At 36.4% G+C, this 20171-nt stretch overlaps 2 protein-coding genes across 2 annotated transcripts; one reads left to right on the forward strand and one right to left on the reverse strand.

The window, feature by feature from the left end:
* Nucleotides 1–1945: 1945 nt before the first annotated feature.
* Nucleotides 1946–12240, reverse strand: LOC116306161 (acetyl-coenzyme A transporter 1). Its single transcript, XM_031716210.2, has 6 exons — nt 11333–12240; nt 7418–7909; nt 6825–6966; nt 5586–5752; nt 3837–4061; nt 1946–3173 (listed from the first exon to the last, which is right to left on the reverse strand). Exons 1-6 carry the CDS (start codon nt 11753–11755, stop codon nt 3015–3017), a joined length of 1608 nt encoding a protein of 535 aa, XP_031572070.2. The 5' UTR covers nt 11756–12240; the 3' UTR covers nt 1946–3014.
* A 5247-nt stretch (nt 12241–17487) lies between these two features.
* On the forward strand, nt 17488–20079 carry LOC148911301 (uncharacterized). Its single transcript, XM_089029939.1, has one exon. It carries the CDS (start codon nt 17488–17490, stop codon nt 20077–20079), a length of 2592 nt encoding a protein of 863 aa, XP_088886065.1.
* Nucleotides 20080–20171: the final 92 nt, after the last annotated feature.

Genomic DNA, 20171 nt, shown 5'->3' on the forward strand with positions numbered 1-20171 from the left:
GAAATGGTCCTTGATGTGTAACTTATGGTTAACATTCTGCTCTACCGTGGGTCCAAACTTCTTTTTCAGATTTCCCGAACTCAGGAAAAGGCCTACGGCTTTTACAGTTGTTCCCCTACTCTCCTCCCCTGCTCTGGGCCTCTCACTGGCTACTGCTGCGGTATCGTCTCTTCGAAAAAACGATTGCCGCATGGACACAGTAAGCATCTGGGTTATTCATGATTGCTAGAAGGGAATTACAAATTGGTGTGAGCAACATGCTTAGCGACTAAATCACTTTGGGCGTAATGTTTCCCCCCATTTCAGACCACGTGTCATTCCCTTGAGTATTATTTCTTTTATTTAAGGTTGTACATGAGAAGACACATGAATATGGGTCTTATACATATATTTATAGATTTATATATAAATCTTATTTTGAGCGAATGACAAGTGAGCTGAAATGGCAAAACATTCCGCCAAAGTCGTCTTGGTCCATTGCATGACTTTACTTAACATAACCTATATCCATCCGTCATCCAGCTTATACAGACTGATTCGGCGGTAAATGAGGCTAAAGGAGTGGGCGGATACAGTCAAGGGGCACAAGGCTCAATAGGGCAAACGAAGTATTGACAAGAGATAGGTGCAAGTTGCCATATGTCTGTAAGTGAAGATCAGTATTTTCATTACAAACATATGCAAGTTGTCTTTCATAGATGGAGCCTTCGAGGTTTGGTATTCCTCAGCACGCAATAAAGCCATCCATCCGACGGGGCAGCGATAGAGACCTCAGGGATGGTCGGACCATAAGATAAATGAGGGGAGGGGGGGCTTGCAGAAGTGTTGCAAAATATTTTTTGTAACAACCGCGGCATGCAATTTTTTGTTTGCTTGATATTTCTTCACTAAAAGAAGAAGTTGGGCGATATTTTATCGTAGGCGAAAGTGCTTGCTTGATCTTTTTTGGGGGATTTACGCAACCATCCTTCCCCGTCAATTATCTAATGGTCCGTTCCTTTATGAACCGAGTATCATACAAGGCCTTGCTTAACAATGGAATGGAATCATTAGTAAACAGTCAAAGTTAAAACGAATTGTCCTAGGAATAATATTTTCACGCGTTTCCAACTTATTTCCTTCAAACCTCACAGTTTTACTGTTAGCATGCTTTTCCCAGCTATGGTTGTTACTGTTGTGTTTTACTGATTTGAAAAATACCCGAAACAAGCTCCGTATTGGCTGCAAGAGGCGTATTAAGTCTAACAGGAAGCTATTAATTAAAGATATTAACATTTTCTAGGTGGAATGTGAGGAATTTCTGTGTTTTCCAAGATATATAAAAATAGATGCTACGCATGACATGATAACTAAAATGTCTGGATTTCTTGATGACAGTCGCATGTCAGCAGGGTTTGGTTTGCTTCCAGAGGAGGATCCAGGGCTATCCCAAGTGCCGTTTCGAGCTTATTGTCTTTTTCTTCTTTGGTTTCAACCGGTTTATATGCATCTTTTTCTAATGATACTTCTGCTACTAAGTGATACTAATACTAAGGTCTTGCGTTGGCATTTGATATACATATAGGCATGTTCAACTAACTTGTCAAATAAACTATAGGATCTGTACTGAACCTGAAAGTACTCCAAAGTACTCCAGTGTTTTGATGAGCATCTCTAAATTTCTTGAAGAATTTAGAAAAAAGATTTCGCTAAGGTGCCATACACTCTACTCTATAAGTAAATTATTAATTTTTTTCGAAGCAAGAGAGCATAAAAATAATTGTGCTCTCTTGTTCCGAAGATATTAATTTTCGGCTGGTTTGCTTTAGTCGCCACGTCCTTTGATCCTCCAACTCCCACCCTCCGGGGAGGTCCACATATCCCGACCTTGGATGTCGCTGCTCGATCATGAAACCATAAGAAATACAGGGGCAGTTGGGAGTATATAGCCAGGTTATCTTGCCGATTGAACATATATTGTTTTAATGAACGCACAATAAATAAATACAATCTATTACGAATCCACGTGTGAGTCTCAGCCCCATTTACTTCCTCCCAATCTCGTACCCAGAGCTTTTAGTTCTTACTTTCGAGCATGCGCAGTAAGAAATAAAGGCTCTGTCTGGGATTGATTGACTTCGCCCTCGATAGAAAATGCGAAGTAACGAAATCACATGCGCTAAACAGCTCAATGTGAAAATAACACCATTGGTAAGAATTCTTAGGAATCGCATTAAATAAAAACTCCATCAAAATTGTATTCCATCGATAATTATACTATATTAAACGTGAGAATATTGCATGGCCGCGCGGAGATACGGATTTTATCTTCTCGTGTTGATAATATCTCTCACTCGTTCGCTGCGCTCACAAGTAAGACCTCAACACTCGAAGGTAAAATCCGTATCTCCGCGCGGCCACGTAATATCCTCTATATCTTTATACCAATGGGTTGTTAAGTTTTGGAGCTTTTTGCTTTCGTTGTTGCTGGTTGTTGTTTCGTTATTCGTTTGGTTTTTCGTTTAGTCTTATTTAGTAGTTTTGAGTGCTAATATTGTGGCTGGCTCGTTGTTGTTGTTATTGTTGTTGTTACTTTTACTACTACTGTCGTTGTATTGCTGTTTTGTTGTTGGCAGTAGGGCTGTTGTTTGTTGCTGTTGTTGATGGTTATGCTACTGCTTTTGCTACTGTCGTTGCTGCTGTTCTTCTTGCTTTCATCATTGTCGTCGTCGTTCTTTTTCTCTTCTTACTCTTTTGTTCCAGCTGCTTTAGGGAATATTCCTTTCACGCTATTGATTTTCATCTTGTCGCTGCTTGGTTTGGTAATTTTGAAATTTCGCTTGTTGGTATTTGCCCAAGTACTTATTCATATTTTTCCAATTCTTCTTTCGTCTTTGCTCTTCTCCTAAGCAAACTGCTATATTTCGATTGTTTTCTTTGGCTTCCTTTTTTCAACAATCCCTTTTGTTTTTGGTGCCTTTGTGTCTTGTATGTCTTGTCGATATGTCAATAGATAAGTCCATTATTTTCCTTAATTAACTTGCTTTCCAAGCCGTGTCCCTCATTTCCTGTATGCTACGACATTCTTTAGCCTTCAGTATTAACCAGATAAACCCAATCACAATACACATGATAGATTCTATGTAGTAGCCATCGATGGACGTGACACATTTGCCTCCAGCTTTGGTACATGCCTGCTCAAAACAAAAACATTATCGTGGAAGTGTGAATCAAGGTGGCAAGAAAAGATAAGACTGTACAGTACAGGTCGTCGTAGGGAATTCTTCCTTGACCTTAAGGAAGGGCTTTGATTCTTGTATGAATGGCAAAAGAAAGAGATAAAGGAAGGAAGCAAGCAAGCAAGCAAGGAAGGAAGCAAGCAAGGAAGGAAGGAAGCAAGCAAGGACGCAAGGACGCAAGGAAGAGAGGAAGAGAGGAAGAGAGGAAGAGAGGAAGAGAGGAAGAGAGGAAGAGAGGAAGAGAGGAAGAGAGGAAGAGAGGAAGAGAGGAAGAGAGGAAGAGAGGAAGGAAAGAAGAGGAAGAGAGGAAGAGAGGAAGAGAAGGAAGGAGGAAGAGAGGAGGAAGGAAGGAAGGAAGGAAGGAAGGAAGGAAGGAAGGAAGGAAGGAAGGAAGGAAGGAAGGAAGGAAGGAAGGAAGGAAGGAAGGAAGGAATGAAGGAAGGAATGAAGGAAAAAAGGAATGAAGGAAGGGAGCAAGGAAGCAAGCAAAAAAAAAAAAAAAAAAACGAACAAATCATAAAGTCTTCTTGGTATTTTGGGGACCTTGCAACAATCTTTAATATCTTTTCACCCAAAGAAAAGCAATTAAATCAAACTAAAGAAAACTATTAAAGTTACCTCAACTAATGGCTTAGAGTTGCACTCCATGGTAGCAGAATTCGGTAACCCTAAACAATTCTTCCAAGTGAGTTCATCAACCAACCACAAGGCTAAGGTAGGAGGCCAGTTGCCACCAAGATTGGTGATGGTGTTAAGAAGTGTCATATAGGTACCTCCTACTCGAGGGTCGCTAATACGTGCGTGGAAGGCCATGATGGCCACAAACATACAGTACACTGTTACCTGAAATACAACAAAAACGTTTACATTTTACGTTTTATTCATTTTTTTTCACACAAAAATGTAAGACGGAAAATAAATAGACCTCTTTAGGTTGGGCGTAATGTTTTCCCATTTCAATCCACGTGTCATTCTCTTGAGAATAAGATTTTTTGCTTGAGTTGTATCCATATTTTAAAAGTGTCTTCTCATGCACAACCGTAAAACAAAGAAATTATACTCTAGGGAATGACACGTGGTCTGAAATGGGAAAACATTATGCTTGCTAAAGAGGCATATTTTCATCTCAAAATAAAGGATTTTACATTTCTTTATTTAGATAATGAGAGAAAAATCCCTCCAGAAAGATAATGGCCAATTAAATCTATGTTTGTAAATGATGATCTAAGATGAGTCTGACATGATCTATGTTGGCAGATGATAAGACAAAGGTTATCTAACTGATGTACAGTAAAACTGGATGGTTTAGATAATGATAACTAGGTAGTGATAAGAGACGAGATAAACTAGTTGAGGTCAGGGGGTCAAATCTCATTAGCGATAATTGACAAAACATCAGGTTATAGTCTCCATTGCAGCATGGGTTTCCTGTGGTTAGGGTATGAAGTCTTAAACCCAGTCTTATTCTAACTTATTTTACCACAGGGTGCCAAGTGATAGGATGAATGATGGTATTCTACATGTTTATCGTTTATCAAAGTGAGTAGAGAGCTTGCTGGGTCTCCTTCACAATCCTTCCTTCAGGGTTTTTGGCTGAATAGTCCCCGTAGCTTTGCATCAAAGCCAGACGAATGGTGAGCTTACAATGATAGATACCTTTTTTAACACCTTGGACATTATTCACAGCCATGACTACCTTTCAAGATGGTGCAGGGAACTGTGAAGAGACTATTTGGCCTGGGAGGGGGGGGGGGTACCCCCCTATATTTGCTATACGGGTATGTGCAGCCCTATAGGGTATGGTTTTTCAGCTTTTGGGTCTGGGGTAGGGTATCATTATTTGACATTTTGTCTGGGATAGGGTATCATTTTAGTCTGGGATAAAGTTAAAGATTTAATCGTTTTTGTCTGGCGAATAGGCTACGCTTTCTGTCGGCACAAAAACAACAAAAACGTTGGTAAATATTGATTGCAATCTATTGAATATCCGTCTTTTCCGTCTCTTAGTCTCAGATAGGGTGTACACTTCTTAGTTTTAGTCTGGGGTAGGGTATATAAAATCAAAATTTTAGGTCTGGGATAGGGTCAGGGTTTTGAGGTCCTAGCGGCACACCTATACTCAGGTTGGGGTGGTAGTACCCCCCCCCCCCCTGGGCTATTCGATGGCTAATTCCTTCCTTTGTGAATTCTAATAAACTAAATTCCAATTTGATTTGTGAGTTAGCCATGCACTCACCTTGATCAGCTCAGAGTCTGTTCCAGGGTATCAATAAAATTTGAAGGGTTTTAACCACTGGGTCACTAAATTACAGATAATCTGTAAGAAGAAAAAGGTTTTATACAACGTATCTATTATTTATAACTCACCTGATGAACCGCATATACACATAAAATGCCAGCATAAAAATACCAAGGGAATGCCTCTTCGCCTGGCTGACGTACATTATTGGCCCACCACACACAAAGTATGAACACTAGACCTAATAATAGACGGCATGGAAATGCACGTAGGAATACATCAAAAGGTTTTGGACCTGAAAAATGAAATCAAAATATCAATATTAATGCAATATTATTTGCGAGGTTAATTTCAAATTTTGAATTTGAGACACATGTCATGGCTTCCTAAGCTTTTCTAAACTGTTTTATATTAATTAGTATTTAACAATAATTGTTAAATATTAATATAATATTAATATTAATAAATATTAAATATTAATATTAATAATTATTATTAGCCTAAGGCAAAGTGGATGTTGGGAATATTTACTGAGATGCAAGTCTTCGAGTGGCGAGGTGAATATTCCCTGATATTCATTGTGCCTGAGGCGAATAATTATTTTAGTATTTAAAAAACAAGTGAAATTTAATAAGAAATGGAGGGAGAGTTTTTTTTTCTTGTTCAAACTCTACTTATCTCTGCAAGCAGCACAAATCGACGAACAAACATGCGCACATTATATTCACCTGTAGGTGAATAACAGCATGAGATGTAAATTGTCACAAGTTAGCACACCGGATCTATTATGCTTGCGTAATAATACTTAATTAATATACATGTATACAATGTTTAGATCCCTTGTACTAATCTCAAATCTGAGAGTAAGAAAAACAGAATTCCCTTCTTTTTGGGAATGAGATTTGATTCAATGCTAATATTCTTTTCGTTGCTTTGGGGTCTACTGACATCAGCTGAATCACCAGTTTTCTTTTTCTTACTATCAACCACATGAATTTTTTGAATTGACTGGGGGGGAGGGGGGGGTAAATAAGCGGTTGACTGAGGGGCAACTAGCAGATGCTAAGTCAAAACATGTCAAAATAAGTCCTCAAACTATTGTATTTGATTATTTCTAGGACATGAAGCGAGAATAAAACAAGAGATCAAAACAACCTCCATAAAAAATACAGCTAGTACCAGAAGTGACATCTATTGATAGCAACCTATAAAATTCTTTTTGGTTGACAACACAATAATGTTCAGTGTTTGGCAACCATTTGGTGCAGATACAGTAATGAGATTCAAATATCTTAATCAGCAGATTGAAACCCAGCAACAGTTAAATCTACAGAAGTTCCTCTCAAGATAAAAGAGCAGTTATGTACCTGAAGTATATTTACTGATGTAAAGAGGAAGTAGAATTTGTATAGGAACCATAGGAATAGCAAGCATTGCAAGATTCTCTTTTGGTATTCCAGCTTCAACCAGCTTTAGCCCTGTTACAGAATCTGCAGCGGCAAATCCAACCTATATGAACAAACAATAATTATAAAATAACTGTTATGAATGTCACATTCTGATTGGTTTGGAGCGTGTGCTTTATGAGAGCACATTGCACAGGTGTGCACTTTCTATCTAAAATAATGGTATTGTAATTCGTATTTTATAAAAGAAATAAAAAACTTGCTTGCTGTGCTGTGTGCAGTTATAAAGCACTTGGGGATTGGCAGATCACTCGAGAAGTGTCCGAAACACTTCTCTCGTGTTCTGCCAACCCCCGCGTGCTTTATAACTGCCCAAAGCACATGAAAACCCTTTGTAACTCAAACAAAGAATCTTATTATCAAGAGAATGACACATGCATGGCCTGTAATGGAAAAACATTGCACACAACAAAGTAGGTCTATTGTACAAGTTAATTTAAAGGATCTTTTCCTGACAGAGAAAATTTTTTAAATTGTCTACTTCAATTTCTTACCTTGCAAGTCAAAAGGATTACGATAAACTTCATAACAGCAGGAAGTGTAATAATTGTCCATAACGTTTTATATGTTGATAAGATTCCTTTCTTTTCGTGTTGTTCGCCATGAACTTCGTCTTCAGATCGTTCATGCTTTAACAGTCCAATCAGAGTGGTGGTAATAAGAAAAACAATGCCCCAAAAGAACAAAAACCCTCCTAGGTCTATAAGCCCTTTATCTAGTGGTACAGATCTTATATATTTGTTTGCGAATTCTGGAGAACTAAGAGCTAGAAAGACTACATTCCCAAGAAAGTATCCTGCTGTCTGGCCAACTGTATTGCAAGTAGAAGCCCAACCGACATTAGCTCTCGATAGCATGGTTAAGGCCCATCCATCGACGGCAATGTCTTGTGTGGCCGTAAGGAAATTTAAGCAAAAGAATACTGCTGTTAGCATAAAGACGTCGGGGGCTGAGCCATCTGTTTCTCCTAGCAGGTAACCAATTTTCTGTAAAAACGATGAATTATCGTCAATAAATTATTTGACACTGATCATGGAAAGATTTTTCTTTTAGATAATTAATCATTATATATATATTAATTGATTGGATGTATCTCACACCAATAAAAATTCAGCCAATAAGAATGCAGGAATGTTGTTGTACTTATATATTTAGTGTTATTTTATTCTCTTCTCAATATGGGAGATTGAATCGCAACCTGGCTATAAATAACAGCAGTCAAATCTCTGCATTCACAATCATTGTGACTGGTAGTGTTGAGCAAGAAATGAGGCATCACTGGACAGAGAAGATGACTTTCACTCAATTTGTTGGCAAACATCATTTACCATCAACAACAGTCTTTCTCAAGATGCATACACTCACTTGGACCATCACACTTAACAACAAGAGCAGCCAATATTGTTAGCCATAGGTTTGAATGGCAATCTCCTGCTGCTGACTTAGATGATCTCTGCCTTCAATATGACTCTGTTCTGAAATCATTGCTTGATAAACATGCCCCGTTATGTACTAAAATTGTCACGCAACGCCTGAAAGCACCCTGGTATAATGACGTCATAAAAACAAATAAAATCAAGTAAAGAAAGCTTGAAAGGCGCTGGCGAAAATCTAAACTAGCCATTGATCGTGAATTGTATATTGAACAAAGTAACCTCGTGAAAAAGTTAATATTCGAAGCTAAAATGAATTTCTACTCAAATTTAATCTCTGATGCTGGTTCTGATTGTCACGCAATCTTCAAATCTATTGATGATATGCTACATTTAACTCCTGAAAAAAAGCTACCATCTTCTTCTTCGTCGCAAGTTCTCGCTGATACTTTTGTCGATTATTTTAAAGATAAAATTATCAATATTCGTAATGGTTTTCCTACTTCTGAAAATTCTATGTCAACTCTTGTTGTCTCTGAATTGGACTCCAGTACAACTAGGTGTAGATTGGACTCTTTCTCTCCCGTGACTATTGATGAGCTAACTAAACTCTCCAGTAAACTGATGTCAAAGTCCTGTGAGCTTGATCCTCTTCCTGCTAGTCTCCTTCAAGATAAATCTGCTTCTCTTCTGCCTGTTATCTGTAGGATTGTCAACTCATCTCTCATAAATGGTTCTGTCCCTCCTTCTTTAAAAACTGGTATTGTCAAACCTCTTCTTAAGAAATCATCGTTGGATAATGAAAAACTCGTTAATTACCGTCCTGTATCAAATCTTAAGACTGTCTCTAAAATTATTGGAAAAGTTGTTGCTGATCAACTTTGTGCTTATTTGTCATCTAACAACATGCATGAACCTCTTCAGTCTGCTTATAAACAACTTCATAGCTGTGAAACTGCCCTGACTCGTGTCCATAATGACATCCTTAAAGAAATTGATAATCGTTCTGGTGTTGCTATGGTTCTTCTGGATCTATCTGCAGCTTTTGACACTGTTGATCACACTATTCTTCTTGATCGTATGTATTCAAAGTTTGGAATTTGTGGAACAGCTCTTAAATGGTTTAAGTCATATCTCTGTAATCGTTTGCAGTATGTTTCTGTTCATGGTTCGTTCTCTAAAATTGTTGATATAAATTGTGGTGTACCCCAAGGTTCGGTCCTTGGTCCGCTTCTCTACTTGTTGTACACGTCACCACTAGCTGATATTCTCCGTCGTCACAAAATGTCCTTCCATTTCTTCGCTGATGACACCCAATTATTTATGCCTTTCAGTTGCAATGATGATATTTCTACTGACTTAACTATAAAAAGAATTGAAGCCTGTCTCTGTGAAATAAATGACTGGATGACTGAAAATAAACTTAAACTTAACAAAGAAAAAACTAAACTCCTTATCTTGTCCTCGAAGTATAATCCTCATCTGTCTACTCCTCTTCTACACTTTGGCGATCAGGTTATCAAACCATCCTGTAATGAAAGAAATATTGGCGTAATCTTTGATTCTGTGATGTCAATGGTTCCTCATGTTAATAATATCTGTAAGACGTCGTTCTATCATTTGCGTAACATTGCTCGTATTCGTAAATTTATCTCCGTCCATACTACTGAAAGACTTGTCCATGCTTTTGTGACATCCAGGCTTGATAATTGTAATTCTCTTCTATATGGTTTACCTAATGCTCAAATTGATAAATTACAATATGTTTTGAACTCTGCTGCTCGTCTTGTAACTCTCTCCAAGAAGTATAATCACATCACTCCTGTCCTTTGTTCTCTGCATTGGCTTCCTGTGAAACATCGCATCAATTTCAAGATTCTACTCCTCACTTTCAAAGCACTTCATGGTCTGGCTCCTGTCTACTTGTCTGATCTCATAACTGTGTATAAACCTAAAAGAACTCTCCGCTCATCCAAGGAACTGCTTCTTGTTACTTGTCCGTACAATCTTAAATCTTATGGTTATCGTTGTTTTTCTGTGTCTGCTCCTGTTCTATGGAATTCACTACCGTCTCCTCTTAGAAACACTTCATGTCTAAAAACTTTTAAGAAAGACCTTAAGTCTCATTTGTTTAAACTAGCTTTTGAATTATAATTTATATATATTTTACAGCGCTTAGAGCCGACTTGTATAGGCGCTATATAAATCATATTATATTATATTATATTATATTAACATGGATGTCCTAGATCCCCTAATGAATTTTCTGACATATTTTTTCTAATTCCTTTTGGTGTAAAACACAAAAAAAATGAAACCAAGCTGTCCTAATCAATATGCATGATTTGAGTGTCATCTTGATGTAGCTGAACACATAATACAATCCACCTTTTTTGCCCTAGCCATCATGGGGTATAAATTGTTTTAGGTTGTGTTAAGGTCACCAAAAAGTTCGGACATTGTTCTCGAATTTCTGTACAAATGTACTGACTATAAATGAACTATTTACTTGGTTTATGTTTAGTTAGTCTAAATACAAGTAAATTGATCATTTTTCTAGCTTCATTAAAGCTTTTCTTACTGCTGTTAAGATAGCTAACTAAAGAAATCTACCTGAATTTTCTCTTTAAAGTCAGTGAATTTGTATGGAAGTCCTAGAACGATGTCCGAACCTTTTGGTGACCATAACGCAATCCAAGCTAGCACCGAAAAGGTGAATTTGAACATTGATCTTTAAGACACAATTGCGATTTTCAAGCTATAAGTCCCTTCCCAGGCACACTTAATAAAATTATACTCATACAAAGTATAGACCTAATCGGCTAACGTGTTGCTATAAACGTTTCCACCCAATTCAAACCACATGGGACTAAGTTTCATTGTTCGTTATATTTTCGTTATATATATATATATATATATTCCAATTTCACTCTTTCATTAGCTTCCCAAACACACCAAAAAAATCAATGCTTCTATAACCTAAATTAAAGAGACAGAAATGAGTTTGAAGGATGCATGATTAATAAGATGGGATACCTTTGACAACACCAACATGAAGATCCCAATCAAATATTGAACAGGTACAAGCCAAGTCTTCCTCCGACCAATCTTTGAAATATAAGCAGCATCTACTATTGGAGCCCATAGCAGCTTTACACTGTAAGGCCAGTACACAAAGCTGAACATAGCTTGCTGTTTATAGCCTACTTTCTTGGCCAGAATCAGAGGTATAGACCCTGCTAGGCCAAGGGGGATTCCTTGTAAGACGTACAAGAATAGTAGAATGGCAATGCTGGTGCGATCAGAGCTAGGTATCTTGATAGCCATTTGCTCAACGTCTGAAGACTTTCCATTAACATTAACTTTAGTTCCTGACGAGGGTGGTATGTTGTTTAAGCTGTCGTTCTCAAAACGTGCTTCAACTGCCTTCCTCGCTCGGGTTGATCTTGTCATAACCATCTAAAAATTTTTGATTTCTCTCAAATTAGCGAAGATCTTGAGAGCTCACTGTTAGAGAGAAGCTTTAGTAAACTGAAAGAAAGCTTTTCGATTTGATTTTGTTGATAGTTTTTGTTTTTGAAAACCTTGGAGTACGTGTCTTATTCTACTTGGAGCTTGATTTTGCCGGTAAAGACACGGCTAAAAAACCGCTGATTGGCTAATTTAAATCTCAACTGAGAGTGCGCAATATGGTTTACCGCTGAATTTATCGCAGGCGCCCTGACAAAATGGCGGACGGGGAAAGGATTCCTGTCGAGTATTTTTCGTTCCGAAAATCGCAGTTTTTATCTCAAACACCTTGATCATATGCCGTAGTTTATCAATAAAAGGATACAGACGAGTAACACGATGCCCGGTAGATGGTAAATTGTCAAGTTTTCAGTCTGATTCGGACAAAAACAAGTCATCGAGTAAGCTTACTTTGATAAAAAGACAGAGAAGGAATATAATTATTGTTTTCTTGTTCCAAGTCTATTTCAAGATTCTGAACTTGAAAAGCTCATCGATTGTCAAGATAATCAAGTAAATATAGTCATGGATACTGTAAATTTTGAAATTCGTAATAAAAGTTATAGGTGAACATGCTTTTACCCCGATTATGATGTAAAATACCTTACTTATAAATTCTGGTACTCGCAAATTTTCGACAAATTTCAATAACGTGAGGTAAAATCATAGATATGCCTTCGCTTGGGGATTTCCCAAACAAAAAACACAACGAAAAGCAAAAAAAAGCAACAACAACAATAACAATAAATTATTCAAACAGTTTCATAAGTTTCAAGACGATTTTGAATACAGACTGAAGTTACTGTTAAAAGGCTAGTTTAATCACCTCCTGGTTTACAATTAAATATTTTCATCACTATTAAAAGGAATTAAATGCAAATTAGAGTCTATATTAGGATATCTCCAGTTATATTACTTTCATTTCAGTTCAATAAGTTCATATATTATAAATGAAAAGAAAAAACAACCCCATAATATTATAATATACTGATAATGTCTAGTGTGGATTTAAACTGTGTGATTAAAAAGGGAAAATGTTTTGTTTAGTGCTATAGCTGTAAAGTGGGAGTAAGGCTGTGTATAACTGTGAGCTGTTGTATAGTTTGGTTCAGGTATTGTTTTCTTTAAAAATCTTTATACAGGTGAATACCAAAACCAAAACAATGTCAAACAATGTTAAACAATGTCAAAAATGACTTTTTTCTCAATTTCTAGCTTTTCAAGGTTTTTTCAGTTGTATCCCAAACCTGCTATTGGCATAGTAATGCATTTCTCTATATAAGCACTTTGCAGCATTGAAAATAGAAAAGTCTTTCTGAAATTTTTGTGTTAAATAAGTCATTATGTGTAAAGGCCTTCACTATTTTGACTGCAGAGGCCTTGACATGTGAATTGTCCTCAGTGTTTATTTTACAAAAGTAAAGAGCCAAAGAAGATAGATTTTCCATCTACCATGCATTTACAAATATATATATATATAGTTTAAAAGGTATACTGTTGAGAAGACCATATAGAAAATAGAAAAAATATATATAGAAAAATTCCTGAACTCAGTTGGGCAATTCTGGGGTTTTTCATGAAAATGTTCACTTGCAAAAAACCAATTATATATATTCATGTTAGCAGCTAGATATTTATTCTTTACAATGCTTCATAAGTATACCTTATGTATTAATCTTAAAATTCCATTGTTTTGGTACATAAGATCAGTAGATTAGATGTTTCTTGGGAGTGTGGTTATATCCTAGTCAAATTTAAAATTTAAAACTTAAAAAATTTAAAACTTTAAAATGGAAGTATACATTTTGTGTGACTCTAAGTCAATGTTATTTCTTTTCAGTTCCAGGTTTTATTTCTTGAAACAACTCATATATTGACTATATATTAAGCTCTTTTGGAATAGATCATTGGTTAACTACAGAAGTGAGATATAATTGTGTTTCATTTATTATATTTGTCAGAATGATGATATCATTTGGAATAAATAGAAAAAAAGAGTTACAGTCACCTTTCACAATGTATTAATCAGTTTTGATTGCATGGAGTATTACAGTTTACGAGAGGCTAAAAAAGGAGACTTTCTTTTTTTAAAAAAGGTTTACTTTCAAAACAAAACAAACAAAAATAAATAAAATAAAATAAAGCTTTAACTAGTCCTAGACCTAAATCTGAAATGCTCCTAATGAGTGATAAGAGTGTGAGCATGAGTCCTCTTTGTACTAACTGAAATTTTTTTTGAAATATTTTAAAAATATAAAAAGGAATTTAGAGGTTTATCCCATTGTATGTGTATAAATTATTGACAAACTTTAATTTTATGCTTGTTCTGATTCCATAGCATCATCTTCTGTCTTACCAATAATGCAGAATAGATTAATGCTAATAGTAGAAATATCCAGTAACCACCTTTGTGGCATGATTAATATTTAAGATAATTTTATATAAAAAAAGGCTAAACTAATTAAGTGATCAACTTGTTTTGTATTCACGTTATGAAAATAAGTAAACTCGAAAAAAAATTTATTGAATAGGTCATTTTGGAAGCACCAAGACATTTTTTATTTATTTACCTTCTGAAGTGAAACCTAGCTGTGTTTACTATTATTTTATATATGAAAAATTAATACACTCGAAACTTAAAAATAAAAAAGTTATCTCAACAAAAAGAAATTGCCAGTTTCGATATTTAGTAGAAGAAACAATAACAAACATTTTCACAAAGCTAGAAGTTTAATTGTGTTGATCTATAATTAGCTTAAATAAGGAAATATTGTGGCGGAAAATATTCGGAGGCAATAAGATTACAACTTATTACTTGGAAACATCTTTATTGAAATAATTCCATTTGTATCATAAATTTGATTTAAAGTATAGCAAATCTTGTCATATTTGAAAGGTTAGAATGGCAATGATGGACTATTGATCGTACGAAGAATTTTCCCTCGAATGCCCCAGGTATCTCGTTGAAGGCTTCGTGCACAAGAAAGGAAAAAATGCAAATTGTTTCGGTGCTCAACCTTGGATTCAAATGCTCATTTGATATGTTATAGAATGACAAATAATGAACCAAATACTACAGTCTTGAGCTTAAGTATGTTATCCTGACCTTAAGTCAGCTCAAAAAGCGAAGGTGATTTGAATCCACAATTTACAAGAATATGAATTTTGTTGCTCCAAAACAGCATCGTTTACCATGATGATCAATGAGTCAATATTCTTTCAAAGACCATGGACATATTCAATAGGGTCTACAGATTTATCTGCTTGCTCTCGATCTCCAATCAAAGTCAAACTGAAACGCTGGGAGTCATTGGAAATATAAGCATTTTGAACACGGGAAACACTCACGCGTCCGCCATCTTGTTTTCAGGAATTTTGGCGCATGCGCAGCGGTTTTTTAGCCTTGTCGCCGGTAAACGCTCCAGGTGGATTATGGTAATACAGTACTAGTACCTCGCGGACACAACGCCAAAGGATGCCCAAAAACCTTTTATGGAACCCTACCGAACCCTGAAAACAACCCGGCTGGGCTGATCCAAGTCAGGGCACTGCTAACTATTAATTCGAACCCTGAGTCAACCTCTGGGCCGATGTAAGTCAGGGCATGGCTCAACTCACAGATAGAACCCTGAAACAACCTCTGGGCTGATCTAAGTCAGGGCATGGCTCAACTCACAGATCAAACCCTGAAACAACCTCTGGGATAATCTAAGTCAGGGCATGGCTCAACTCACAGATAGAACCCTGAAACAACCTATGGGCTGATCTAAGTCAGGGCACGGCTGAAGAATCCGGAGGAAACCAGGGGGGAGGGGGGAGGGGGGAAACCGAGGTACAAAAATAAGTGGCTGGTCCATACACAGGCGGTACGTGATTATCGTGAAATTATAGGAATTGATAAAAATTCAAACAAATCAAAAGGTCCAAGAAAGATTTATAACAGGTTTAGGAAAGAGCAAAAGTAGTTAACAAATTATACATTATACATTACCATTAATTTACGAAAAATGTGCCACTAGCTGTGATAGCCTGTCACTATCATCCACCATGATAGCAGGTACATAGAGATTTTTATTCACGAGTTTCCATATGATATCGGGAACGAGCGAGCGAGTCTGTGAGCGAGTCTGCGAGCGAGTAAGCGATATCATATGGAAAACGAGTGAATAAGAACGATATCAAGCCCTAAGCATGTAATAATTATTTGTTTATTGCACATTTAGGGTCGATAAAATGACAAAATGTACAATAGTTTCAGTTCACCGTGAAGTGATATCGTGTCACTTCACTGATATGGTTTTTATTCACGGCTATATCACACTGATATCGTGTAATAAAGTGTAATACATGAACTTATACTAAGCCCAGACACTGAGATGCTTGGAACGATCAGTGGATCAAGCGACTAAATTGACCAAAGAGTTCAACAGGGCGATCCATCAACGGTTGGCCATGGCTTGTATTTGACTAAGTCAACATTTAGATTAATTGATAATTACTGTGCTGTGATGACCCCTTTTTGGATTGGTTGGAATAGCATGGTTTGAATTAGTCTCTCAGTCTAAAGAAACAGCGCGTGAGTACCAATTTGCGCTCTTATGGATCTTAAACAAAAATTATCATGACAAATTTAGTTCAGTTACACAATTTGTTCTTTTATCAAAAGAAATAAAATGAAAGAATCCAGAAATGTATGCCTAATGTAAGAAGTCATGCAGAATGAAAAAGAGACGGAACGACGACAACAAAACCCAACAATCCATATCGAGAAAAAAAACCTGTTCAAAGCCATGTCCTAATCTCATCCACGTGTTTAGAACACATTTCAAGCGAGTTCTCATGTGCGAGCCTCAAAAGGCTAGCTACATGAGCATTAACTGGTCTTAATATGCTGTATCTAAGGGATTTAGAGGAGTTAATAGAGAACAATAGAGGTCATTACCAGAAATCCGAGACATCTTGCATCACGAATATCCAGTTTCACCCGAATGGGCCTTTAAAAATGGCTATCCAGCGATACAAAGAAATGTATGTGATCTTAAACTTAATGTGTTATTTTTGAACCATAACAACTTCGAATTTTACGTGCCGACCTTTTGATGAAAAGTACAGTTCAATTAACATCAAACGTAACGCTTTTTGTATCATTCAATTCGTCCTTATGGACGCAAAATTGATCAAAAACTTAAAGGAATATCTTCAATATATGCCCCTTAATTGAAGCAAAAAGCTTGGTACCTGCATTAGTTTATGGACTTGGACTTATGCTGTTTTGCATGGATCCATCCGTGCCGACCTCTGAAATTATTCTTCACTTCATGTTGTGTCTAAAACCGTCAAAATTAACCTTTTATTATAAAATAAAAGGCCGCAAAACAGCAGGAGAAAAGAGCTATTTTTCGAATCCAGTTGACAAGCATCTGAAGCCGCAAATGTCTTGCAAAAAGCAGAGAAATGACTCATTTTAATCGTTTTATTCGCTCAAGAAGCGGCCATGTTTACAGCTTTGTAGCCTTGTAGTTTCCCTTGTTATACCGCTGTTTTAGAATCTGTAGGCTCCCAAAAAGCGGGAAATTACGAAACAACAACAATCAAATCGCATGCACGTGTAATGTAATTACGAAATAAAATTTAAAGCCAACCTCGTGTACACTGTATTTTCATTATTTTTAAATAGCAAAATGTCCGACGCTCTGTTAGAATTTGAAAAAAAAGCCATTGATTTTAAGCTTAAGGTTGCTGAACCTCCTCTATCTTATATACTGCAGTCGCATGTTGATGAATCATCCATAGCTCTAGCAATAGAAATCCCTTACCCTATTTTGATGAAATGGCATGAACTTGTTGGGATAAAAGACGACCACGGAAAAACCCTGGATTACGTCGACCTACTTAATTTTTGGATCCCTGGACAAGGGTTTAAAGTAAGTAAAGCGACAGGATTGAGGATTCACGAAAGGTTAAGACGTGAAGCTGGATCAGTTGTCAAAAAATACACAGGGAAAAAAGCTAGTGGAAGTAAGAGAAAAGAAGCCCAGGGAAAAAAGTTAACTCTTAACATCTATGAAAGAGAGCTTGTGGTACCTAAAGAGGTAGAAGAAAATCTTTCTGCTGCAGAACAAGAAATAAAGGAATGGAAATTAAAGTACAAAGATCTGGAGGGGGAGAAAGAATACTTAGCTAGTGAAATGAAGGAGGCGTTAAAAAATAAAGAAAATGAAGTGGGAGAAAACATAAAAAGCTTTGAAGAAAGATTCAAAGAAATAGAAGAAAGAAATGTAGAACTCTCCGCGTACGTCCAGAATTTAGAGAAAAAATCTGGATTTCTCTGCGAAGGCAAAACTATAGACGAATTGGGGAACAAACAAAGTTCCAGAAGACTCAAGGCATTAAAAGGAAAAGCAGATGTTGCCCTTTGGTTCCTTGAGTCACATGGGCTCAAACTTTCTTTCCTAAAGGTCCAGGAGACAAACACTGGGAAGTACCACACTTTGAAATTTGAAAGTGAATTGTCTAAAGAAAGTACAGATGCCACTGACCAAGAAAACTTAGAAACTCTTTTGTTTTTGCTGGATAAATTTTGTGCCAGTGATGAATTTTATCATAAACTTTCTGTTTTTTCTGAAGACTTACCGAGATCCTATTTAATAAAACAAAAGCGAAATGAGCTCAATAAACTTTGTCATATAGAAAGAACTCCTGGTCAATATCCTGGTGCTCAGCTCTCATTTTCCAACACTTTACAAGAGCATATTAGTCAATTCCTTAAGTCTAATCCAAACCATCCAGTGGATGAGCCAATAAAAGTGAAGATCAGTTGTGATGGGGCAAAGATGTCAAGATCAGCAAATTTTATGATCATGTCATTCTCTCTATTGCAAACCGGGGATCTGGTTATGTCTTCAAAAGGTAACAGAACCATTGGAATAGTTAATGGCCCAGAAAAATATGAAACATTAGAAAAGTCATTTTCAGAGATAATACAAGAGATAAACAATGTAAATAAAAATGGGAAAATCAAAGTCCATGACAAAGATATACCTATAGAATTATTTCTGGGTGGAGACTACAAGTTTTTACTCATGACCATGGGGCTCAGTGGTGCTACATCAGACTATGCTTGCCTTTGGTGTAAAGTGTACAAGCTTTTAAGGTGGGATATGTCCAAAGATCTTGAATATTATAATGAAGAAATTAAAAGAACACTCAAGGAACTAAAAGATTTAAGTGCTTCATCCAAAAAATTTTCATGTGTCAACAGACCACTTTTTAACATTGAGCTGGACCATGTCATTCTAGATGAGCTTCATCTAATGCTGAGAATTACTGACAGGCTCACTGAAAACCTGATTATGGAAGCAATGGAGAAGGATGGCAAACAAGATCAAAATAAAACTAACAATCAAGAAAAGGGTGTTAATCTAAAGACATTGATTCAAACCATTAATGATTTAGGTATTACTTTTTCAATCTGGGAGAAAAAAAATGCTGATGGGAAAGGAAGTGGGTCATATGACTGGACAAGCCTTGTTGGTTCAGACAAAAAGAAGCTAATGAAACTTCTCCCAGCAAAGCTGCAAGAACTAGATATCCTGTTTCAAGAAACAAAAGAAACTGTCATCGAACTTTGGAAAGATTTTTATTCTCTGTACAATTTGATTAACTGTGATGTATATTCTAATGATTTTCACCTTGAAATTTTTCAGCAATCAAAAGACTTCATCAATTTATTTTGCTCACTTGGTGATAAAAGAGTAGGCTATTCTAATAAAAGAGTTACTCCATACATGCATGCATTAGTATATCATGTTCCCATCTTCATGAAAAATTACAAGAACTTCAAACAGTTTACTGGTCAAGGAATTGAAAAAAACAATGACGATGCAAAGAGGATTTATTTTCAAAAATCAAACAAGTGGGATGCTGCTCAAGATGTATTGCTTCTAGAACACCGTCAAGAAGCACTTAAACATTGTGAAAGGGGTAAAAGGAAATACACAAAAAAGGATGCAGCTTACTGGGAGGATGGCATCATTGACACAAGGAAAAAAAGGATGAAGGCCAGTTTAAGAGAACCAGAAAATGATGGTGAAGCATTCAAATGTGATGAAACTCAAAACCCAGTTGAAGCAAATGGATACAAGAACTTAAATGTCAAGATGTTAAGAGAGGCGATCAAAGCAAGACAAATTAAAGCCAAAGGAATTGCAAAAATGAAAAAATCTGAATTAATTGATCTTTTGAAAGAGCATGATCTTACTACCCAGGTCTAACGACATGATTCTATTATATAGGAAATAAAAATATATATCTTAATTATTTTACTGGATAAAGAGTTTAATGAATTGATTCTTATAATTTTTTT

Source organism: Actinia tenebrosa, unplaced genomic scaffold (genome assembly GCF_029948245.1).
Source record: "Actinia tenebrosa isolate PJP-AT-01 unplaced genomic scaffold, QUT_ActTen_1.0 PGA_scaffold14__42_contigs__length_11649687, whole genome shotgun sequence".
Classification (NCBI taxonomy): Eukaryota; Metazoa; Cnidaria; class Anthozoa; order Actiniaria; family Actiniidae; genus Actinia; species Actinia tenebrosa.